Here is a 26801-nt window from a genome sequence, read left to right on the forward strand (position 1 = left end):
GACCCTGCAGATAGTACAGAATACAGATCTGTCTGAAATGCACACTAACAGTGTGGGACAATACCCACTGTTCAACCTATCGGGGGGATATGTTACAACGTTAATAGACAGCCGGCATTATGACTTCAACGATATAAAGAGACCATGCAAGTTTGAGCCTTTGTCTACCAAAAGCTTTGGGAAGCAGGGATACCGAAATGAGAGATGGAGAAACAAATTTACAGTAAACAAGCCAATGTGCTGATACACCACCGCAGCTAATTACGCAAAAACAAAAAAAGCGAGAAAGATCGCTTTGGGGCGCTTTACTCACAAAACAAATGCAAATCCCAATTTTATCTCAGAAATAAAATCCGTTTTGCCCCAGGGCTTGAAGATTGGGATCGGAACAGAACATCTGAGACAATTGGCGCGTCTCCCGACAAAACGGACCCCCGCTGTCCCTCCTGGACAGAGAGACACAACCAAGCTTATATATACATGCAGCATAACAATCTGATATTAAACTGATTATGGTATTAGTAATGTAAACACCTTAGTCCGCTTATCTTAATCGGTGTATGGTCATAATCGCTGCCTGCACCCTCCCGCCCGACTAGCATCACTACTCTGAACGGTTCTGACTTAGAATATGTGGACAACTACAAATACCTAGGTGTCTGGCCAGATTGTAAACTCTCTTTCCAGACTCATATTAAGCATCTCCAATCCAAAATTAAATCTAGAATCGGCTTCCTATTTCACAACAAAGCCTCCTTCACTCACGCTGCCAAACATAACCTCGTAAAACTGACTATCCTAGCGATCCTCAACTTCGGTGATGTCATTTACAAAATAGCCTCCAACACTCTACTCAGCAAACTGGATGCAGTCTATCACAGTGCCATCCGTTTTGTCACCAAAGCCCCATATACCACACACCACTGCGACCTGTATGCTCTCGTCGGCTGGCCCTCGATACATATTCGGCGCCAGACCCATTGGCCCCAGGTCATCTATACGTCTTTGCTAGGTAAAGCTCCGCCTTATCTCAGCTCACTGGTCACCATAACAACACCCACCCGTAGCACGCACTTGTCGTGACGTTGTATTAGACTGTTGTTCATCAAATGATTAAAGTTTCTAATTGCATGATTAACTGAATCAAACAATTATTAACTCATTAACCTGGTGCACCATGGGAAAACTAGTTTTTATTGAGTTTCTATTTCCCAAATTAACTAAAAGAATATCAGAATATCGATTTTACAACAGCCGCTAATTAACCAGTTGCCTCTACCAATCTCGTTCTGAACGTCGTATAGCCCGTGAATCTGCACGGACCCGGGTCTCACCAATGAGTTCATACCACACCAATCTTAGTTGAGTATTTATTTACTAAAAAGCTAAAATGATACACATAGACAAAACAAATTATAGGCTATTGATTAGAACTTAGTATAACGGGCCAACACACTATGGCGAGTGTTACCCACAACGGGGATTTCAAAAGAGAGAGAAAAAAGAAAGTACACAAGAAAAATATACATTTGGGTGAACTTGTCAGCTATGCTATTCCAACCCTAGCCTTGCCCCAAACTGCCGCTCTTATGGGTCAGAATATAATGTTGTAATTACGTGGGGATGATCTCCGAGGATTCTCTGCGTAGGCCTTCAGCTGTTCGATGAGGCACTACTCCGGCACACCTCTCTGAGCGTCCTCCCGATGTCAGTGTCCTTTTTGGCTTAGGAGTCTGTTCTCTCACCCTTTGCTTTGGAAGGGGTCTTCTGAGGACAGACAGCTCTGTAGCTCAGAGCTCACAATATAGGAATGAAACCCTTTAGATACCACGATTCGATGGGAGATGGATAGGTGGTTTGACTTGAATTCACCTGCTTAGACACAGCTACTCATCCGTAGCTTGGGTAGAAAATGATTTCTTTGTCTTCAAACTTGCGTTGCGTTCTGGGTTCGTTGACTTTTTAGACCTTGCTGCAGCTTGGGTCACGTAGTCTTGTCGTAAATTCTATACTCACAGGTTTTATACCCTTGGGTCAGAAGTGGGCGTAACCGCCTTTAGGGCAATTCTCTGGGCGTACCAAGTTAATGAGGCAAGGTCTAGATTTGATTCAAATCCAATTTTAGACAACTAACTTAACATTTCATCTTCCCCATAACATTCTCTTTGATTTGGATACTTTCCATACAACGTGCAATGTATAAACATCAAACATATACTAGGAAAACTCTTCACATTACAATGTTTTCGTAATAACGTCATCTATTAACCTTTAATGACTAAAATGACATACATTTTCATATTCCATCTATCGTCATGACCACCATTGTGGCTGACGGAAACCATTGTTCCAAAGTCCCTTTATTTCATGTTTAATGTTCTGAGGCTGGTTCTCCATAGTAACAGGACAAAGGAATTTGTCTGTGGCCTGAGATTTACCAGGGGCGTGAGGGGTCATAAAACCCCCCACATCTTCAGACCCCCAGATCTCTCCTCTGTTGGGGTTGAGAGATAATCTGTAGGGTTGTGGTATCCTGTAACATGACCTGGTCAGGACAGTCATGACACACTCCAGCAGGTATATCTCACTGGTCATCCCCAAAGCCAGCACCTCCTTTGGCCGCCTTTCTTTCCAGCCGCCTTTCCTTACCGATCGCTGCAGCTGTACATAGCCCATTTGTAAATAGCCCATCCAACTACCTACCTCATCCCCATATTGTTTTTATTTACTTTTTTGCACACCAGGATTTATACTTGCACATCATCATCTGCACATCTATCACTCCAGTGTTAATTTGCTGAATTGTAATTACTTCGCTATGGCCTATTTATTGTCTTACTTCCTTACTCCATTTGCACACACTGTATATAGATTTTTCTATTGTGTAATTGACTGTACTTTTGTTTATCCCATGTGTAACCCCTTGTTGTTGTTTTTTGTTGCACTGCTTTGCTTTATCTTGGCCAGGTCGCAATTGTAAATGAGAACTTGTTCTCAACTGGCCTACCTGGTTTACGTAAGTTTTCCGACCATTTGCTGTGAGACTCGAAATTGAGCTCAGGTACATCCTGTTTCCATCGATCATCCTTGAGATGTTTCTACAACTTGATTGGAGTCCACCTGTGGTAAATTCAATTGATTGGACATGATTTGGTCAGGGAGGTGACCAAGAACCCGATGGTCATTCCGACAGAGCTCCAGAGTTCCTCTGTGGAAATGGTTAACTTTCCAAAAGGACAACCATCTCTGCAGCACTCCACCAATCAGGCCTTTATGGTAGAGTGACCAGACGGAAGCCACTCCTCAGTAAAAGGCACATGACAGCCCGCTTGGAGTTTGCCCCTAAAAGGCTCCTAAAGGACTCTCAGGCCAAGAAAAACAAGATTAGGTAAATTTACTGAATAAAATGTGTAGGCTTGCTTCAGCTGAATAATACGATTTGTAGCCTACCATAGCCATTTGATCTTTGATATATTAAATGAGTGAATTCTTTCAAAAGGCATAAAACGTATTTGGATGTTGTTGCAATGTTATACATTTAGGGTGATCGACCATCCTCCAAAAGAGCTAATGGGTGTGCAGGCTTTTATTCCAGTCCTCTAACAAACCACATTTTAGAAACCTTGATTAACAGGCTCTGATGTGTGTGAGGTGAGCTTGATCAAAACCCAGTAGCTCTCCAGACTGAGGGTTGACCACGTGTTACATACAGTTGCCTAACAGGTATTCTACTTTGTGGGGGATTAAGTGCCTTGCTTAATGACAGGAGATGGTACATGGGATCAGAGAGCAGCCTCCCAGTGTCAATACCACATTGTGCATACTTTTTTTTATACGTACATAGAGACTCCACTAACGGTTGGTCATAGTCATTTGGTTTAAATTCATGGAGAATTCAGGGAAAGCCAGGAAATTCCATCTCTCAAAATGTGTATGAAGCCTGGAAAGATTGCTTTGTCTCTCCCCAGCATTCAGATGTAGCTTTAGAGAATAACTAGAAGAATGCCAGGTGTTCCGAGTCTGAACACTAAGAGAGAGAGTGGGCCGATACAGATGGCAAGGCCTGCTATGGGCCAGACTATGAAACTAGCCATTATCCTGCTAGGCCAGACAATAAAGCTATCCTTTATTGTCCCATTTCAAACCATTTGGAGGATTCTGAGTATTAGTTATGTTGTTTGGCCAGATGTAGTGTCTGTTGCAATGATTATGTTTTTAATTGATTCATTTTAAACTGGCAAGATTTTAAAGCATCAGGATCCACTTTCAGATATTGCTCCATGGTATAATACTACTACAGTCCTACTACTGCTACTACTACTACTACTACTACTACTACTACTACTACTACTATACAACTATTTGTTTACTATTAATAACACTTTTTCATGTGGAGGTGTATTATTGCAAAAGGCATCAGACTATTTAAAAGGTGCACTTGGAAACACTGCCACGTCCATTAGCGAAAGCGTTTAATTCCCACATTGGCCACCTCCAGTGGCCTCCAGTTTATTTTTAAGGTCCTAGTTGAAGCCCTAGCTACTGCATATGGATGCACTGTACATGTTTATGTCTAATCGAGCACATCTCTCTCTCTCTTTCTATCCCTCTCTCCCTCTCTCTCTCTCCTGCTCTTCCTCTCTTCCTCTCTCTTTCTCCCCTCAATCTCTCCTCTCTCGCTCCCTCTCTCTTTCCTCTCTCTCTCTCTCTGATGTCTTGCTCACTTTTCTCCCTCCCAATCATCCACCTGACGCCACTAATGCAATATTGTCACAAGAACCATTGAAGGAGTGACAGAGAGAAGAGGAGAGGCTATGAGCAGCATCATGATGCGTGGCTGTGCTGTGGTTGCTGACCTGATGTGACACAGAAAAGGAGGAAAGGGAGAAAGAAAGATAAGAATTGTAATAGCTTCAGGTTTGGCCATACTAGTGCACCACTACTTCGGTACCCGAGATGTGAATACTGACCTGCACTACACACCTGATCCAACTAATCAACTGCTCATTCATTTTAGACTTGAATAGGTGAGGTAGTGCTGGACTGAAACAAAAACCAGCACGCACCATAGTCCACTGCCAACCTCTGCAGTATAACACCAGTTGTAGCTAAGGGGTAAAGCCAAGGTATTGTTAAAAAAAACCTTTGAATGCAGCAGGCTAGTGGAGATACAGAGAGCCAGTGGATGGACAGATGCTGTGCGCTCTTAATTCCCTGCTTTATTAGCTCCTGGCCAGGTGCTGTTGGTTGCATTAGAACATGAGGCACGAGTCCCACGGGGACAGTGGGATCCAAAGGATGTCATGGAATTGAGATCTGTCTGGATAATACTATAGTTAGTATCTGTGATACTACAGCTACCTGGGTTGGGAACTGCCTAAAGAATAAGTTAGTCATTCACAGATGTGTAACGCTGTGTTGACAGTGGCAGAATGTTATGATTCCCACACAGTATTGAGGTAAAATGGGCAGTAATTACCTAGAGTCCATCTTTCCATGCCTTTATGTCCTTTTGTTAAGGCCTCATGGCATATGTTTTGGCTCTGATACCATCATGCCTGACTGTTACCCCATGATTAATCTAAAAGTGTGGTCACTGGGGCAAACTGTCACACAGGTGTTCCCCAGCAGTAGAGTCAAGGCCAGGTGAAGGTTTCAGCACATGCATTATTGAACTAAGGAGTTGACTAGTGTGAGGCCCTGAAGTACACTACATCCGATTCCATAGAGGTAGTATCTTGTCTCGTGATCACTGCAGTCTTTCTGTAGGAGAGTGCAGTGCACTTTGTGACTTCTTTTCTGTAAATATTTAACTATGTTTGAGGCCCCAGATATTTTCTTCTCCTGTCCCGTTTTCCAAGACTGTGTTTTTTGATATTTGTTACTTTCCAACATCAGGAAGACAGGGGTCTCTCAAACTTAACTTTTAAATATGTGCGCTATACATTTTTCAAACACACAACAAAGTTGGGTATTTCCGAAATGTTAGTGGATGAAGTATTCTTCCCAAAATGTTGTGTGACCTGGAAATTATTTTCTAATTTCAACCATGAAATCCAATAAATATTTTGAAAAGAATTGTGTTGACTGCTAAAATGCACAGTAAAGATGTTCAGTCCAGTCATTGCCTTGGTGTAATTTAAATTGAGATTTTCATCCGCATTTCGCCTGTAATTGGGTATTACAGAAACCGTGTGTCCATTAACGTGCAATTCTGTAGTTAGTCAAATTAACAATTTATGTTTGAAGCTTCTGTAAAGCAAAATGTCCCATGGTATGATGTAAATGGAATATTGTTGAAAAAAGATGAGCGGAAGGTTATTATGCACTATGGCGTTACTGAATTATTGAATACATTGAACAAAACTCACAGATGAATGTGTTTTTATTCTCTTGCCCTATGTGCTGTAATTTAGTTCCATCTCTTTCTCTCTCTTTCTCTCTCTCCCTCTCTCTCGCTCTCTCTCCCTCTTTCAGAAAATTAAGGCAGCATGTTCACAACATTTCAAGAGTTAAGGCGGGGGGGTGCGGCTAATGCAGAAAATGAATGAAAACCTTTGAGAAAGGGTTATATAAGTGTACCATAGTAGTGACAAAGACAGCATAACCCACCTCCATAGTGACCATATATATTAATGTTATAACTAGGGCCTAACTGACTTCTCATATTTTTTTACATTTATTTAACTAGGCAAGTCAGTTAAGAAAGCAAAATTGGGACTTCGAGAGATTTGGGTTACGTCTAGGCCATAGTTTTGGTCCTAAATCAGAAGCAAGTAATGAATGGGCCCTGGAAAGATGGAAAGAGGAGGAGAGAGGAAAGAGGGAGAGAAAGTATTCACACTTAAAAGATCCCAGAGGAGTAGAGGATGGGGAAAGTGAGTGGAAGTGGCTAGTGGTAGTGGCTCATACACAGTACACTTAGAGGCTATAAATGCCTGGAGATGGTGTTCACAGAGGATTCATTGCTGATTGAGTAAGTGGCTCTTTTGCACCAGGTAGATGAGCACAACTTGCATAGATTGTGTTTTGGAATTTTCAAGGCCTCCTTTTGTATGTACGTGAAGAATTAACACAATCATGAATTTGGCAGGATTAGCTAGCAGAGCTAATTTTTGTTTAATCTGGCTATGAACAAAAGGGTTGTGGATAACACTTTATATTACATTTCAGTAATAAACCATTTATAAGGCATTTAGATACAGTTGAAGTCGGAAGTTGACATACACTTAGATTGAAGTCATTAAAACTAGTTTTTCAACCACTCCGCAAATGTCTTGTTAACAAACTATAGTTTTGGCAAGTCGGTTAGGACATCTACTTTGTGCATGACACAAGTAATTTTTCCAACAATTGTTTACAGACAGATTATTTCACTTATGTATGTACCACAATTCCAGTGGGTCAGAAGTTTAATTGGATGTGTACCTGTGGATGTATTTCAAGGCCTACCTTTAAACTCAGTGCCTCTTTGCTTGACATCATGTGAAAATCAAAAGAAATCAGCTAAGACTTCAGAAAAAAATGTAGACCTCCACAAGTCTGGTTCATCCTTGGGAGCAATTTCCAAACGCCTGAAGGTACCACGTTCATCTGTACAAACAATAGTATGCAAGTATAAACACCATGGGACCACGCAGCCGTCATACAGCTCAGGAAGGAGAAGCGTTCTGTCTCCTAGAGATGGTGCGAAAAGTGCAAATCAATCCCAGAACAACAACAAAGGACCTTATGAAGATGCTGGAGAAAACAGGTACAAAAGTATCTATATCCACAGTAAAACAAGTCCGATATCGACATAACCTTAAAGGCCACTCAGCAAGGAAGAAGCCACTTGTCCAAAACAGCCATAAAAAAGCCAGACTACGGTTTGCAACTGCACATGGAGAAATGTCCTCTGGTCTGGTGAAACAAAAATGTAACTGTTTGGCCATGATGACCATTGTTATGTTTGGAGGAAAAAGGGGGAGGCTTGCAATCTGAAGAACACCATCCCAACCGTGAAGCACAGGGGTGGCAGCATCATGTTGTGGGCGTGCTTTGCAGGAGGGACTGGTGCACTTCACAAAACAGATGGCATCATGAGGGAAGAAAAGTATGTGGATATATTGAAGAAACATCTCAAGACATCAGTCTTGAGTCCAAGTTAAAACTTGGTAGCAAATGGGTCTTCCAAATGGACAATGACCCCAAGCATACTTCCAAAGTTGTGGCAAAATGGCTTAAGGATAACAAAGTCAAGGTATTGGAGTGGCCATCAAAGCCCTGACCTCAATCCCATAGAAAATGTGTGGGCAGAACTGAAAAAGCGTGTGCGAGCAAGGAGGCCTACAAACCTGACTCAGTTACACCAGCTCTGTCAGGAGGAATGGGCCAAAATTCACCCAACTTATTGTGGGAAGCTTGACGAAGGCTACCCAAAACGTTTGACCCAAGTTTAACAAATAAAAGGCAGTGCTACCAAATACTAATTGAGTGTATGTCAACTTCTGACCCACTGGGAATGTGATGAAAGAAATAAAAGCTGAAATAAATCATGATCTCTACTATTATTCGGACATTTCACATTCTTCAAATAAAGTGATGATCCTAACTGACATAAGACAGGGAATTTGTACAAGGATTAAATGTCAGGAGTTTTGAAAAACTGAGTTTAAATGTATTTGGCTAAGGTGTATGTAAACTTCCGACTTAAGTAGTGTGATGGTCATTTATTAATCATTACTCCTACATTTATAAAGCATTTTCAAATCATCAGTGTTTTTTGCTGTCCCTAATATAAACAGTGAGTGCTGTTTATACTTTAGAAATACTTTATAAAGGTTTTGAGTAACTAGTGTAATTTCTCATAAGATGAGCATGACATTCGTAGACATTCCAGCAGTACCTGATACTTCTTAGCTCTGAAAATGACCTAGATCATATCAATGATAAAAGAATAAGCACACAACACAGAATGTTTATGGAAATATATCTAACATTTTCCTATAAATCAGGGATTCTTGAAAAACGGGACTATCTCAACTTTTCCCAAAATTGTCTCCAAATTGTCCCCATGTTGGGGAATATGAGATTTGAATATCTGAAATAAAATGTCACCAATTACTGATATAAAATGTCACTAATTACTGTTCCAAAAGGACTCAGACAGGTGAGGAATCTTCAAACTTCTTTTCCCATTCACTTTTCCTATTGTAAACGATGAGCTAGATCAAAGGCGCATGTGGAGGATGCATACAAATAATGTGTACACTTTCCTTGACCTACATTGCATACTCTATGAATATGACCACCGCACATGATTTGGGGGGGGGGGGGGGGGGGGTTCTTATGACATTACCAGCAGTAAGATTTGAGTTCAATTTCCAAAAAGACAAAAACTGTATCTTTCAAATGTCACATTCTATTTTCTGACAACAACAAAACATGTGTGCAAAGCTGTCATCAAGGCAAAGGGTGGGTGCTTTTAAGAATCTCAAAACTAAAATGTTTAACACTTTTTTGGTTATTACATGATTCCATATGTGTTATTTCATAGTTTTGATGTCTTCACTATTATTCTATAATGTAGAAAATAATCAAAATAAAGAAAAACCCTAGAAGGAGTAGGTGTGTCCAAACTTTTGATTGGTACTGTAGCTCACAGCAGACTGACATATAACAAAACTGTTTGGCATATAAACACAGGTCTAAAAAAAACTATATTTATGAATTATTAACTACATTCCACCCGAGGCCACTGGAGGGCGATTCCATATGTCATTTGACTGCAGGAAGGGTCTACTACTATTACATGTAGTTAAGACATGAATAAGGGATCCTTATGGTATAGCTGACCATGGTTATTCCTGATTAATTTAGGATTTTAGACTAATCTGATGGAGTTGACCAAATCTCTGGACACATTTTTCTGGAAACACAGCTTTGAGAGAAATATTATTTAAAGTCACAGAAGGCTATGGCAAGAAACTGTATAAGATCACATATTTTTTATAAGAGTTTGAAATTGGGATCCTTGTGGGAGTAATGATTAATAAATGGTGCACAAACTGTTTGTATATGCCTTTATAAATGGTTTATTACTGAACGTTAATATAAAACTTTACCAGGGTTTGGGCTATTCGGTTAAACACAGGTCATATTTTGGTCCAAACTTCAATTTCAAGTAGTTTATTTGCCATTTGCAGGTATTAACAGTAATATATACATTGGAAATGTTCGTTGAAGCTTACTCACATAGTACAGTACATACACATATACAGTAAAAAGATCATAAAACACTACTGCATTGTATTCATTACTTGTATGTGGTAATGATTACATTGTCCAAGCGAAGTCTGTAAATATTCACTTGATTTTGCGCCTCTACCAGCAACACATCTAAGGTTTGCTAGCTAGAGCTTCTCGTAGTGGATCATTGGATTAATACATTTGAAACAGAATACGTCAACTTTATTTTCCACATTATGGCTTCACACATTGACATAGACAGACATATAAACACAAATATCACACGAAAACACATACAACATTGGAACATTAGAGATTTTCCAGTCTGATATTTGCCAATAACATTTTTCTCACCGTTTATTTTATATTGTCCTCTTCACAGCTCCCCCCAGTTTCACGGACACGCCGCCACTGTACGTTGAGGCCAAGGAAGGCGGCAGCATCACCCTGAGCTGCGTTGCTTCCGGCAACCCCAAGCCCTCCATCAACTGGCTCCGGGAGGGCGAGCCCCTGGAGGACAGCATCAAGTACAAGGTAGGACCCCCACTTCACCACTTCATGTGGTTTGCCCCACCTAAAATCAAATCAAATTTTATTTGTCACATACACATGTTTAGCAGATGTTATTGGGGGTGTAGTGAAATGCATGTGTTTCTAGCTCCAACAGGGCAGTAATATCTAACAATTCACAACAATGCATGCAAAACACACAACCTAAAAGTAAAATAATGGAATTAAGGAATATGTAAACATTAGGATGAGCAATGTCGAAGTGGCATAGACTAAAATACAGTAGAATATAATACAGTATATACATATGAGATGAGTAAAGCAAAAATATGTAAACATTATTAGAGTGACTAGAGTTCCATTATTAAAGTGGCTAGTAATTTCAAGTCAATGTATATGGTGCAGCAGTCTCTAAGGTTCATGGTTACGTAACCGGGTGGAAGCCGCCAAGTGATGACTATTTAACAGTCTAATGGCCTTGAGATAGAAGCTGTTTTTCAGTCTCTCGGTCCCAGCTTTGATGCACCTGTACTGACATCGCCTTCTGGATGATAGCGGGGTGAACAGGCAGTGGCTCAGGTGGTTGTTGTCCTGACCTTTTTGGCCTTCCTGTGAAGGTGCTGTAGGTGTCCTGGAGGGCAGGTAATTTGCCCCTGGCTACCTCTTAGGTATTCATGTGATGATGACCCAAAGAAGTCTATAAGTAGTTCTACTAAGCTAGAAAGGACAACATTGTCTATATAATGCAAACTGTTGAGCAAGTGCAGGAGCGTTATATATGTGTGAATAATGTTAGAAGACAGATTCCTGGTAAACAATACATTTGACCTGCTCCATCTGTTGTCTACTCTATTGCTCTATTAATTGGATTGCATAGTCTGCTAGTTATATGGAGAATTTCTATCCGATTCCATTTACAACTGGCCATGCGTTAATTCCAGATAGAAATGGTATCTGGCTTTTTCGAGCATTAGGGAGTTTAGCGCCGAATAGCCATGGGAGGTCCTTGACTGTATCAAATCCAATTTGATTTGTCACGTTTCATAAACAACAGGTGTAGACTAACAGATAAATGCTTACTTACAGGGCCTTTCCAACAATGCAGAGAGAAAAATAGACAAATAATTGAAAAACAATAACACAAGGAATAAAACACAACTTGGCTATAACACAACATAACTTGGCTATATACTGTACATGGGATACCAGTAACAAGTTGATGTGCAGGGGTATGAGGTAATTGAGGTAGATACTGTATGTACTGTATAGAAAGCGGGAGAGTGACAAGGCAACAGGATAGATAATAAGCAGTAGCAGCAGCTTATGTGATGAGTCAAAAGAGTTAGTGCAAAAGAGTGTTAATGCAGATAGTCCGGGTATCTATTTGGTTAACTCTTTAGCTTGGGGGTAGAAGCTCTTCAGGGCCCTGTTGGTTCCAGACTTGGTGTATCGGTACCGCTAGACGTGCATTTCTCGCCTTTTATAGAGGTCCTTGATGTACTGGGCCGTACGCACTACCCTCTGTACCGCCTTGCGGTCGGATGCCAAGCAGTTGCCATACCAAGCGGTGATGCAGCTGTGTTGGTATGTGCGGACAATGTTAATTCCTAAGTGATGTGGACACCGAGGAACTCGAAGCTCTTGACCCGCTACACTACAGCCCCATCGATGTGAATAGGGGTGTGCTCGGCCCTCCGTTTCCTGTAGTCCACAATCAGCTCCTTTGTCTAGCTGATGTTGAAGGAAAGTTTTTTGTCCTGGCACCACACTGCCTCTCTATAGGCTGTTTCATTGTCATCAGTGATCAGGCCTACCACTGTCTTGTCGACAGCAAACTAAATGATTGGTACACGTCCTCTGAGTACGCATCCTGGTAATCCGTCTGGCTCTGCAGCCTTGTGAATGTAAAGCTGTTTAAAGGTCTTACTCACATCGGCAATGGAGAGCAAGATCACACGGTCGTCCGGAAGAGCTGGTGCTCTCATGCATGGTTCACTGTTTCTTGCCTCAAAGCGAGCATAGAATACATTTATCTCGTCTGGTAGGCTCGTGTCACTGGGCAGCTTGCGGCTGGGTTTCCCTTTGTAAGATGTGATAGTTTGCACGCCGTGCCAAATCAAATGAGCATCAGAGTGGGCGTAGTAGGATTCGGTCTTAGTCCTGTATTGGCGCTTTGCCTGTTTGATGGCTCGTCGGAGGTCATGGCGGGATTCATTATAAGCGTCCAGATTAGTGTCCCGCTCCTTAAAAAGCGGTAGCTCTAGCTTTTAGCTCAGTGCGGATGTTGACTGTAATCCATGGCTTCTGGTTGGGATATGTACGTACAGTCACTGTGGGGACGACGTCGTCAAAATACTTATTAATTAATGAAGCCGGTGACTGATGTGGTAAGCTCCTCAATGTTATCGGATGAATCTGTGCTAGTGAAACAGTCCTGTAACTTAGCATCTGCTTCATCGGACCACATCTGTATTGAGTGCGTCACTGGTACTTCCTATTTGAGTGCTTGCTTGTAAGCACAAATAAGGAGGAAAGAGTTACGGTCAGATTTGCCAAAGGGAGGGCAAGGGAGAGCCTTGTATGCGTTTCTGTGTGTGGAGTAAAGGTGATTAAGAGTTTTGTCGCATCTAATTGCACAAGTGACATGCTGGTGAAAATGAGATTAAACGGATTTCAGTTACCTTTCAGTCAGCCAACTTCGGTACAACATACTATGGGGGAGTCGCACTCTCATGACTTCGGATATACAATCACGCATGACAAGGCCAATGAAATCCGCGCTTGGCTGGAAGACCCGCCTTCCACAGGTGATAAGTGTGAGGCTCAGATACATTCCTTACAAATTTCCGCTCTTCACCTCAGTGTGAACAGGAACGGTTCACGCTATTAAAACAAACAATTGGAACACGAGACTGTCTTATGTTGCGCCAACTACTGTAAACTGTCCTTTAGTGGTCGAGCATGCTGAAGTTTTTATGGATCTTTATTTATTTTATTGAACCTTTATTGAACTAGGCAAGTCAGTTCAAAACAAATATTTACAATGACGGCCTACCAAAAGGCAAAAGACCTCCTGCGACAAGAGAGACAACAGAACACTACATAAAGTGAGACCTAAGACAACAACATAGCAAGGCAGCAACACATGACAAGACAGCATAGTGTCATGAACCGGCTCAAAGTGCGTATCAAAAAAGGAGACAACGTGGAGATAAGGAATAACAAAAGTCAACTAAATATAATTAACAATGGTGTGTGTAATCAGTAATCAGTAGTGTAAGTGAGTGGTTGTGTGCATAAATGTGATAATGAGGGGTGTTGAAAGGTGCCAACGCAAACAACCAAAAACAGCCACAAAAATGCCACAACCAAAATCTGTGTCTGCATGGAGAGTCTCCTCAATGAATGGGGAAGAGGTGAATTTATCCTGGGACACACCCAAGCCTCCTTCGCTCATGCTGCCAGACATACCCTCGTAAAACTATCCTACCGATCCTTGACTTCGGCGATGTCATTTACAAAATTGCCCCCAACACTCTACTCAGCAAACTGGATGTAGTCTATGTCAGTGCTATCCGTTTTGTCACCAAAGCCCCATATACTACCCACCACTGTGACCTGTATGCTCTCGTTGGCTGGCCATCACTACATATCCGTCGCCAAACCCACTGGCTCCAGGTCATCTATAAGTCTTTGCTAGGTAAAGCCCCGTCTTTTCTCAGCTCACTGGTCACCATAGCAACACCCACCCACAGCACGTGTTCTACATATGCACACACTGTACATAGATTTTCTTTTGTGTTATTGACTGTGCGTTTCTTTATGTGTAACTCTGTGGTTTTGTTTTTGTCGCACTGCTTTGCTTTACCTTGGCCAGGTCACAGTTGTAAATGAGAACTTGTTCTCAACTGCCCTACCTGGTTAAATAAAGGTGAAATAAAATAAAAACACAACATGGTATCAGCACAAAACATGGTACAAACATTATTGGGCACAGAGAACAGCACAAAGGGCAAGCAGGTAGAGACAACAATACATCACGCAAAGCAGCCAAAACTGTCAGTAAGAGTGTCCATGATTGCGTCTTTGAATGAAGAGATTGAGATATCATAAGGATCTCATATGTTTCCTGATCACTAACAATTAGTTATTATTCTAATTGCTTGTCCTGGCTATAGCAATAAGTAAGATGACTAATGCATCCTAAACGACGAAGGCTAACAAGCCGGGTTGGGTTCGCACCGATGCCCCAAGGAATCAAAAGGAATCAAAATCAAAATATACTCACATTGGGTGTCTTGTTTGTCTCGGCACGGTGCATGCTCAAGCTGCCCTCGCTTGAATCAGTTTGTGTGTGAGACTAGGGGACGGCTGGCATTGTTCCTCTACTAGTCGGTGGCGCTTGTTCGTTTGTCAATTGTGGAGCATTCTTTCGGGGGTTTGGTGTGAGCACTGCATAGCATTCTAGCCAGATTGGATAACTTGCCGAGGCGAGCTAGATATTATTAGCTATTCCTGCCTCCCCATGGTGGAGTTGCTTGTGTAGCTGTCTTGTTTACTATACGTAGCCTGAAGTCGCTTGGTTATTCTAAATGGACCGTGCTTTGGTCAAAGAGGCTAACTAGCCTAGCTTAGACTAATGAGCCTCCTGGCTAATGTCGGCTATCATCATAACTTCCGGTGAATGAAGCTTACTAGTGTTCCCCCGGCATATGGCAACCCCATTCCTATTTTCAATTCCTTGAGTTGGAGGGAGTAGAGATAGAGGGGCTTCCGTGCTCCTCTGATGAGGAAGTAGGCCCAGAGCAGCTGTGCCGATCTACAAAAACATTGCCATGACGACAGTGCCCACACATTTTGTTACAGCAAACAGGTTACTACGTTAGCCAATGCCAGAGCCCTCTGTGCCCATAAAGGGGCCGGGCTTCATGCAGGCAATACAGTCTCACGGAAGCACAACGTGTGCTGGAAGCTTGTCCATGTTTAATGCCCCTCTGGTACCCTGCGCTCCACGGTATTCACGGGGTCCAAGGCGTATATCAATCTCTGTCCACAAGGGGGCACCCCTCCCCCATAGGTGACCCATTGCCGATTCCTCCCTGTAGCTCACTAGTCCCTATGAGGTGTCTATTGATATAGATTATGGGCCCTGTAGGTGATTCCTGGGAATTCCATTGAATTACGAATTGTCCCTGCCTGTTACCACCAAAGGGGTCCGTTTTTCAGAGCTGTCTGTCCCATTCCGATCCATGCTACAAGGCACTTTGTTACAAGTGCCTATGACTGGTCGGTTGGGTAACCTCCATGATAAAGTTATTTTCCCAGTGTCTATTTTTAAATGCATGAGGCCAAGTGCTGGGTGCCAGCCGGTTACCAGAACGCATCTTACCACCTAAACCGAGTGAGGCTCGTTATGTCACTGATCGCCGGAGTCCTTGTACCCAGTGTGGGCCAGGCTTTAGGCAAACCTTGGCACATAAACCCCTAAGTTCATCAGTGTTCACGGGTGTCAAAAATGTTGTCCCCTGCAGGTGATTTCAATGAAAAGTGTCCCTTCTCCACGTTCAGACACATGGTTGTCAAAAGTAGTAGAAATGGAAAAATAACCAGATTTCAATGAAAAGTGTCCCTTCTCCACGTTCAGACACATGGTTGTCAAAAGTAGTAGAAATGGAAAAATAACCAAGCTCTCCCAGTCCATGAGTTGGCGTCCCGCCCCTTCAGTTGGCACTTCACTGGAGGCTCACTGTGTGCTCCGACCAATCGCGCACATGCGCAGTGTCGCCCTGGATCATGTGAACAGTGACGTCAGGGTACAGGCTACAATTTGTTGTGCGTAGCCCACACTTCGGTGGCATCCTCACGTTGACTGTTCCCGAGGCCTAAGCGCCCATTTTGAGGGAGGATATATCCTCCCGTCTCCAGAAGCAGGCAATCCGAGTGGTTCCTATGTCGAAGATCCAGGACTGATGGTACAGCTGGTATTTCCTGGTTCTGAAAAAGTATGGGACACAGTGTGTTTTTGCCAGTGCCAGTGCCAATGCCTACCATTCCAATGGGGCTATTTTTGATGAGGCCCTGGATGCATCTCGCAGCCTACTGGACACGGCCCAGTAGTGGTCAGTAGTGGTCAGAACCAACAATATCATCAAATCAAATCAAATGTATTTATATAACCCTTCGTACATCAGCTGATATCTCAAAGTGCTGTACAGAAACCCAGCCTAAAACCCCAAACAGCAAGCAATGCAGGTGTAGAAGCACGGTGGCTAGGAAAAACTCCCTACAAAGGCCAAAACCTAGGAAGAAACCTAGAGAGGAACCAGGCTATGTGGGGTGGCCAGTCCTCTTCTGGCTGTGCCGGGTAGAGATTATAACAGAACATGGCCAAGATGTTCAAATGTTCATAAATGACCAGCATGGTCCAATAATAATAAGGCAGAACAGTTGAAACTGGAGCAGCAGCACGGCCAGGTGGACTGGGGACAGCAAGGAGTCATCATGTCAGGTAGTCCTGAGGCATGGTCCTAGGGCTCAGGTCCTCCGAGAGAGAGAAAGAAAGAGAGAAAGAAAGAATTAGAGAGAGCACACTTAAATTCACACAGGACACCGAATAGGACAGGAGTACTCCAGATATAACAGACTGACCCTAGCCCCCCGACACATAAACTACTGCAGCATAAATACTGGAGGCTGAGACATGAGGGGTCAGGAGACACTGTGGCCCCATCCGAGGACACCCCCGGACAGGGCCAAACAGGAAGGATGTCAATATGTCAGTAGTGGCATGCATCAACGCTCTGGTGCACCAGTAGCTCCCCATTGGCCCAGGCAGCCTTGGTTCACGGAGATCATTCGCTTTGGCCTTCGCTAAACGTGTTGGGGATCTCCACGCATTATCCGCTACTCAGTTCTAACCAGGCGACTTTAAGGTGATGTTGCATCCAAATGTGGCCTTTGCTAAACGTGTTGGGGATCTCCACGCGTTATCCGCTACTCAGTTCTAACCAGGCGACTTTAAGGTGATGTTGCATCCAAATGTGGCCTTCGCTAAACGTGTTGGGGATCTCCACGCGTTATCTGCTACTCCAAATGTGAGTCCAAATGTGGCCTTTGCTCGAGAAAGTCATGTCTATGATCCTACAGGTCCTTAGCTTTTGAGCGATTTCCCTATTCACCTCCTTTTGCTTCTGAATAGCAACAGAGGTTAGGTGCAATATGCAGTGATTTTGTCAAATTTGTCGCGAAAATGCTCTGATGAGGGAAAACTTTTGTTGACGTGTGATTTGATTGAACTTTATTATGTGGTAAATGTACAGTGATTGGTTGAAATAGTGAGCCCTCTTTGTACTGCTGTGATGGGTAATTTTATGCAATAGAATTTAGATGATTGGACTGTTTTATGCATAAATAGTGCAGTGATTGGTCAAATGTGCAAGCCCTCGCATACTATGTGGGGAATTGTTGATTTAGCAAAAAATGTACCAATTGAGGAATCCTGGGGGGACTGTAATTACATGACACTAGCAAGCATCGCTGAATGTTAACGTAGTTTGAAGTGTAAATGATAAGAAAATGGACTTTGCCCTCCTTGACGCTGCATCAGATATATGTCGTGGTGGAGAGCTGAATGAATGAACACTGGTTTTGACAGAGCTTACAACCGTGTTTGTTCCATTGACTTTTGAGGGATATGAGTGGAGGAGTGCTCTCGTGTGGGTGTGTTTGTGTTTGTTTGTTTGTGTGTTCTTTTCAGCTGCTATATACAGTGCCTTGCGAAAGTATTCGGCCCCCTTGAACTTTGCGACCTTTTGCCACATTTCAGGCTTCAAACATAAAGATATATAACTGTATTTTTTTTGTGAAGAATCAACAACAAGTGGGACACAATCATGAAGTGGAACGACATTTATTGGATATTTCAAACTTTTTTAACAAATCAAAAACTGAAAAATTGGGCGTGCAAAATTATTCAGCCCCCTTAAGTTAATACTTTGTAGTGCCACCTTTTGCTGCGATTACAGCTGTAAGTCGCTTGGGGTATGTCTCTATCAGTTTTGCACATCGAGAGACTGAAATTTTTTCCCATTCCTCCTTGCAAAACAGCTCGAGCGCAGTGAGGTTGGATGGAGAGCATTTGTGAACAGCAGTTTTCAGTTCTTTAAGGCTTTAGACTATTTACACACACTTCCTGCTTTCCTTCCCTCTTCCCAGTTGTAAGACCCCCTCAAGGTAGACTTAGTCGTCCATCTCTTTACCTATGTGGGCCCTCTGATTGAGGACTGCATGGCTGCAGCCTCCACTCTCATCTCCTGTGACCTGTTACAAACAGGAAGAGACAACTCACTACCTCTTTTGTCCTCCTCCTCCCCTCTAGGGCTACATAGCCATCTTCCCTTTCCACTCGTTCATCCTCTTTTTACATTTCATCCACCCTTTTGTGCCATATTACTTACATCCACCACCCATCCAATCCTGTCAGATTTACCATACCACGAAGTTCATAGGGGTAGGGAGCATGCCATGGGGTCATTTTGGAATGGGGAAACATTGTATTAAAAGATTATAAGTCAAAGACTAGTGAGCCAGGTGGGGGTTGAAGCTGAACCAGCTACACATGAAACGCTCACACCTGATTGGATAATCCTATAGATCCTACATACAAGTCGCCAGCCAAAGTCTATATACACACCCCTTGCAAAGTTGTGACATTTTGCTGCCTTAAAACTACACTACATCTAAAAAGGAATTAAACTGAAACATTTTCCTACCGACCCACAACCTACTTCACATTTTCAAAGTGAAGGAAAATCTGCTTGAAAATCACAGAAAAGGTTGAAATATTGCTGTACATCAAGGGTGTCAAACTAATTTTGCCCGGGGGGCCACATTTGGTCTTCAACGAGATCCGGGGGGCCCGCTCTGATAATTGGTTATATTTCCTTGCCGTCAAAATTTGCAAAAGATAGTCCTTTAAACATCATTTTTGGAATTTCCAATAATCCCTGACTGTTTACATTTAGGTGATTATTAGTGAGCTGGACCCAGTCAATAAACTTGTATAAATGTAGGTCTATTATCATTTCTATACAGTTTTGATTTTGTTTTAGTCATTTTAAAGAATATTTAGTTTCCTCATCAATCTACACACAATACTCCATAATGACAAAGCGAAGACAGGTTTTTGTATTTTTGTATTAAAAATAAAGAACATAAATACCTTATTTACATAAGTATTCAGACCCTTTGCTTTGAGACTCAAAATTGAGATCAGGTGCATCCTGTGTCTATTGATCATCCTTGAGATGTTTCTACAACTTGATTGGAGTCCACTTGTGGTAAATTCAATTGGTTAGACATCATGTGAAAAGGCACCTGTCTATATAAGGTCCCACAGTTGACAGTGCAAGTTAGAGCAAAAACCAAGCCATGAGGTCGAAGGAATTGTCCGTACAGCTCCAAGACCGGATTGTGTCGAGGCACAAATCTGGGGAAGGGTACCAAAAATGTCTGCATCATTGAAGGTCCCCAAGAACACAGTGGCCTCCATCATTCGGAAGGTTTCTGGATTGAATCCCCAAGCTGACAAGGTACAAATCTGTCATTCTGCCCCTGAGCAAGGCAATTAACCCACTGTTCCCCGGGCGTCGAAAGACTTGGATGTTGATTAAGGCAGCCCCCCGTACCGCTATCATTCAGGGGGCTTGGGTTAAATGAGGAGGACACATTTCAGTTGAAGACATTCAGTTGTACAACTGACTAGGTACCCCCCTTTCCCTTTCTTAAATGGAAGAAGTTTGGAACCACCAAGACTCTTCCTAGAGCTGGCCAAACTGAGAAATTGGTGAAGGGCCTTAGTCAGGGAAGTGACCAAGAACCTGATCGGTCACTTTGACAGAGCTTTGGAGTTCCTCTGTGGAGATGGGAGAACCTTCCAGAAGGACAACCATCTCTGCATCACTCCACCAATCAGGCCTTTATGATAGAGTAGCCAGACGGAAGCCACTCCTCAGTAAAAGGCACATGACAGCCCACTTGGAGTTTGCTAAAAGGCACCTAAAGACTCTCAGACCATGAGAAACAAGATTCTCTGGTCTGATGAAACCACGATGGAACTCTTTGGCCTGAATGCCAACTCCCCAAATACAGATGTGCCAAGCTTGTTGTGCCATACCCAAGAAGACTTGATGCTTTAATCGCTACCAAAGATGCTTCAACAAATTACTGAGTAAAGGGTCTGAATACTTATGTAAATGTGATATTTCAGTTTTTTTGTTGTTGAATAAATTAACCAAATTTTCAAAAAATCTGATTTGTTTTTTTTCGTTATGGGGTATTGTGTGTAGATTGATGAGGGGAAAAAACAATTTAATACATTTTAGAATAAGGCTGTAACATAACAAAATATGGAAAAAGTCAAGGGGTCTGAATACTTTACAGTCAGAAGTTTGGACACACCTACTCATTCAAGGGTTTTTCTTTATTTGTACTATTTTCTACATTGTTAAAAAATGTGAAATAACACATATGGAATCATGTAGTAACCAAAAAAGTCTTAAAAACGTCTAAATATATTTTCAATTCTTCAAAGTAGCCACCCATTGCCTTGATGACAGCTTTGCACAAACTTAGCATTCTCTAAACCAGCTTCACCTGGAATGCTATTCCAACAGTCTTGAAGGACTTCCCAAATATTCTGAGCACTTGTTAGCTTCTTTTCCTTCACTCTGCGGCCCAACTCATCCCAAACCATCTCAAATGGGTTGAGGTCGGATGATTGTGGAGGCATCATCTGATGCAGCACTCCACCAGTCTCCTTCTTGGTCAAATAGCCTTTACCCAACCTGGAGGTGTGTTGGGTCATTGTCCTGTTGAAAACAAATGATAGTCCCACTCAGCGCAAACCAGATGGGATGGTGTATCACTGCAGAATGCTCTGGTAGCCATGCTGGTTAAGTGAGCCTTGAATTCTAAATGAATCACTGACAATGTCACCAGAAAATTGCCCCCACACCATAACACCTCCTCCTTCATGCTTCACGGTGGACCTACACATGTAGAGATCATCCATTCACCTACTCTGCATCTTACAAAGACACAGAGGTTGGAACCAGAAATCTCAAATTTGGACTCCACCGGTGTCCATTGCTTGTGTTTCTTGGCCCAAGCAAGTCTCTTCTTATTATTGGTGTCCTTTAGTAGTGGTTCCTTTGCCGAAAGGTTGCAAGATCGAGGCCCTGAGCTGACAAGGTAAATATCTGTCATTCTGCCCCTGAACAAGGCAGTTAACCCACTGTTCCTAGGCTGTTGTTGAAAATAAGAATTTGTTCTTAACTGACTTCCCTAGTTAAATAAAGGTAAAACAAAAAACATTTGGGCTGCAATCTGAGGTGCAGTTAACTCTAATGAACTTAACCTTTCTGTGGCGGTCCTCATGAGAGCCAGTTCCATCACAGTGCTTGATGGTTTTTGCAACTGCACCTGAAGAAACGTTCAAAGTTCTGAGGCATGGTGGTGGCAGCATCATGCTGATGGGATGTTTTTCGGCGACAGGGACTGGGAGACGAGTCAGGATCGAGGGAAATATGAACGGAGCAAAGTACAAAGAGATCCTTGATGAAAACGTGCTCCAGAGTGCTCAGGACCTCAGACTGGGGCAAAGGTTCACCTTTCAACAGGACAACTACCCTAAGCACACAGCCAAGACAAAGCAGGAGTGGCTTCGGGACAAGTCTCTGAATGTCCTTCGATTGGCCCAGCCAGAGCCCGGACTTGAACCTGATTTGAAAATCTCTGGAGATCCAACCTGACAGAGCTTGAGAGGATCTGCAGAAAAGAATGGGAGGAACTCCCCAAATACAGGTGTGCCAAGCATGTAGCGTCATATCCAAGAAGACTCGAGGCTGTAATCTCTGCCAAAGGTCCTTCAACAAAGTACTGTTTAAAGGGTCTGAATATTTATGTAAATGTTATATTTCTGTTTGTTTCTGTTCTGCTTAAGAAATCTAGAAAAATTCCCCCCAAAACATGTCTTTGCTGTGTCATTATGGGGTATTGTGTGTAGATTGATGAGGGAAAAATACTAGTTAATCCATTTTAGAATTAGGCTATAATGTAACAAAATATGGAAAAAGTGAAGGGGTCGGAATACTTTCCGAGTGCAACTTATATGGGGCATACAACCATCTCACCTCTGCAGACTTTGCTACGAAGAGACAGAATCATTAGATCACTGACATTATTTTGGTATTGCCCCTACTGTATGTATCTATGGGGGAAAGAGGAAGGGTTTGTCATAAAAAATCATCCCAATGCCTATTATTTCACAGAGTGTCACACTCTGTGATTTACGGGTGGGTTATCTAGGTGAATTATATTTCTATGTTGGCCTAGTATGGTTCCCAATCAGAGGCAGCTGTTTATCATTGTCTCTGATTGGGGATCAAATTTAGGTAGCCATTTGCCCATTGTGCTTTGTGGGATCTTGCCTATGTATAGTTGCCTGTGAGCATTATTCTAGCTTCACGTTTCGTTTGTTAGTTTTGTTGTTTTTGTTCTTTGAAGTTTTCTATTCCAAAATAAAGGATGGAAACATACCATGCTGCATCTTGGTCTACTCCTTATAACGATTTTGACACAGAGTGAGCCAATCTAAGTTATTATGTGATTTGTTCAACCACATTTTACTCCTAACTCATTGAGGCTTGCCTAAATAAAGGGGCTGAATACTTATGCAATGACTATATTAATTATGCATTTTTATATTTATCTTAAACAGAATATTTCTTACACTTTGACATAAACAGAGTATTTTATGTAGATTGTTGACAAAATTACAATTAAATCCATTTGAATCCCACTGTAATACAATAAAATGTGAAGACATTGCAAGGCACTGTAGTGCTTAAGGAGATACGTAGCTGTTCTGTTGAATAGTGCAGCGGACATTTATGGACAGAACAGTATTTATAAACAGTTGACAGGCTGTTTAAGAAAATATCGAATTAAGGGGTCTTGACTATTCTCCCCCATTTTACTGGAAAAATTCTAATCCTATCAATTTGTTTATCCGTTTAAACCAGAAAAACAAAAACAAATCTCATGAGTTAATTTCACCCTTTTTACCAGAAGAAAAAAAGTTAACTTAAATCTGTTTGTTGTCTGTCCTCATTTTCCCACGAGGCATTTGGCGTGTTTAACATTCTTTTTGTTGTTGATGTGTTGTCTTTTTTTAAACCCTCCGTTAAATTACGGCTATTATACTGTACGGCTTTTAGTCTGACTGAATGTTTGCTGAGTCCACAGTCCCCGTCAGTCTGTGCGCGTTCTCAGAGGATTTTCTGGCTAAGCTTATGGTACACCTCTGCCACATTATGCATTGAAGAAGGGTGGTAGTGGAGTGTGTTCTCTCCATATAAATATATTCATTATTTCTGTATTTCTTTTAGTAATGTAAGATGGTGATGTCAAATGGCCCGCTTTTTCTTTGGGTAACAGGTGGTTGATTGGTTGTTGAAAGTACTGTTAGTCTTTGGTGGAACTAAAGGTGACTGTTGCGTGGGAAGAACACACTCTCACTCAAGCACACATACACATGCAGACATACACACACACACACACACACCACATCTCACTTACTACTACGTCTGTCGACCTGGTCTCGCTATACCACATGTATCACATGTACAGTAACACATGTATCACATGTACAGTAACACATGTATCACATGTACAGTAACACATGTACCACATGTACAGTAACACATGTGCCACGTGTACAGTACCACATGTGCCACATGTACAGTATCACATGTAGAGGTTGACCGATTAATCGGAATGGCCGATTAATTAGGGCCGATTTCAAGTTTTCATAACAATCGGAAATCTGTATTTTTGGGCGCCGATTTGCCGATTTTTATTTATTTAAAAAAATAAATTATACCTTTATTTAACTAGGCAAGTCAGTTAAGAACACATTCTTATTTTCAATGACGGCCTAGGAACGGTGGGTTAACTGCCTTGTTCAGGGGCAGAACAACATATTTTCACCTTGTCGGCTCGGGGGATCCAATCTTGCAACCTTACAGTTAACTAGTTCAACGCAATAACGACCTGCCTCTCTCTCGTTGCACTCCAGAAGGAGACTGCCTGTTACGCAAATGCAGTAAGCCAAGGTAAGTTGCTAGCTAGCATTAAACTTATCTTATAAAAAACAATCAATCATAATCACTAGTTAACTACACATGGTTGATGATATTACTAGATATTATCTAGCGTGTCCTGCGTTGCATATAATCTGACTGAGCATACAAGCATACAAGTATCTAAGTATCTGACTGAGCGGTGGTAGGCAGAAGCAGGCGCGTAAACATTAATTCAAACAGCACTTTTGTGCATTTTGCCAGCAGCTCTTCGCTGTGCGTCAAGCATTGCGCTGTTTATGACTTCAAGCCTATCAACTCCTGAGATGAGGCTGGTGTAACCAAAGTGAAATGGCCAGCTAATTAGCGCGCGCTAATTATCATTGTGTTGCTGGTTCGAGCCCAGGGAGGAGCGAGGAGAGAGACGGAAGCTATACTGTTACACTGGCAATACTAAAGTGCCCATAAGAACATCCAATAGTAAAAGGTTAATGAAATACACAGGACTATTTCACAAGAGTGAAATAGTCCTATAATTCCTATAATAACTACAACCTAAAACTTCTTACCTGGGAATATTGAAGACTCATGTTAAAAGGAACCACCAGCTTTCATATGTTCTCATGTTCTGAAACGTTAGCTTTCTTACATAGCACATATTGCACTTTTACTTTCTTCTCCAACACTTTGTTTTTGCATTATTTAAACCAAATTGAACATGTTTCATTATTTACTTGAGGCTGAATTGATTTTATTGATGTATTATATTAAAATAAGTGTTCATTCAGTATTGTTGTAATTGTCAATATTACAAAGAAATTAATTTTAAAAATCGGCTGATTAATCGGTATCGGCTTTTTGGGTCCTCCAATAATCCGTATTGGTATCGCCGTTGAAAAATCATAATCGGTCGACCTCTAATCACATGTTACACATGTACAGTAACACATGTACAGTAACACATATACCACATGTACAGTAACACGTCTACCACATGTACAGTAACACATGTGCCACATGTACAGTAACACGTCTACCACATGTACAGTAACACGTCTACCACATGTACAGTAACACGTCTACCACATGTACAGTAACACATGTGGGTAAACTTTTCCTATTATCTGGGTGATCTATTAATGTTATCTAGAAATGATTTCATATGGATATCAAGACCACTGTACTTGCCCTTTAATTGGTCCGTTAGATTTGAGGGGGAGAATGTGAGAATCAATGACTCTGGCTCTATTGAGTAAATGGCTTTGTAAAAACCACTGTCTGTACATAACATTACTAACTAACCAGGTAACTAACCAGGTAGGCTAGTTGAGAACAAGTTCTCATTTACAACTACAACATAAATAACTGTGGAATGATTTAGGAATTTGTCAAAAGTAATTAATGAATGGCTACAGTGAGATTGACAAAGTTAGCTTTCTGCTCAGGATGTGTGTTGCACCACTATGGAAGTAGTGTAGTGTGACTTGATCTCCTAAATGTTGTTTCTTGTCGGACAACAAGTCCTGTCCCATCCTGTACTCTTGAAAATGAGAGAGAGATTATTAATTTCTCACAGTGACAGCACTATGTGGCAGCCATGGTTTATGTATTGCTTGAGTAGTGTGTAATTTACAGTCTTTATGTTATATGCTGTAAGTGTCAGTTCTGCTCTATTTATCCCACAAGGGGCTAGGTGAGTAGTGCTAATTGGTACATGCATGAACATACATGTATACATATAAAACGATAACACTAATAGTTACACTCATAAGAAATTATGTATTATATGATGTAATGATACAACTGGTTAAATGCCTGGTCCAGTGGTTATTCCCAGAAAACATGACCCCATTGGCCCAATTTGAGTATTCGGTGGGCACGGGCTAGCCCACACCAGCCCAACACAGGCTAGCCCACACC

At 41.9% G+C, this 26801-nt stretch overlaps 1 protein-coding gene across 1 annotated transcript in view; it reads left to right on the top strand.

The window, feature by feature from the left end:
• Window positions 1-26801, top strand: part of LOC139418156 (protein turtle homolog B-like) — a 175387-nt gene that overhangs the window by 72827 nt on the left and 75759 nt on the right. Inside the window, exon 4 of the mRNA XM_071167387.1 lies at window positions 10613-10764. Within this exon, the coding sequence (XP_071023488.1) occupies window positions 10613-10764 (152 nt within the window). The remainder of the gene's footprint in view (window positions 1-10612; window positions 10765-26801) is intronic.

Source organism: Oncorhynchus clarkii, chromosome 10 (genome assembly GCF_045791955.1).
Source record: "Oncorhynchus clarkii lewisi isolate Uvic-CL-2024 chromosome 10, UVic_Ocla_1.0, whole genome shotgun sequence".
Lineage (NCBI taxonomy): Eukaryota > Metazoa > Chordata > Actinopteri > Salmoniformes > Salmonidae > Oncorhynchus > Oncorhynchus clarkii.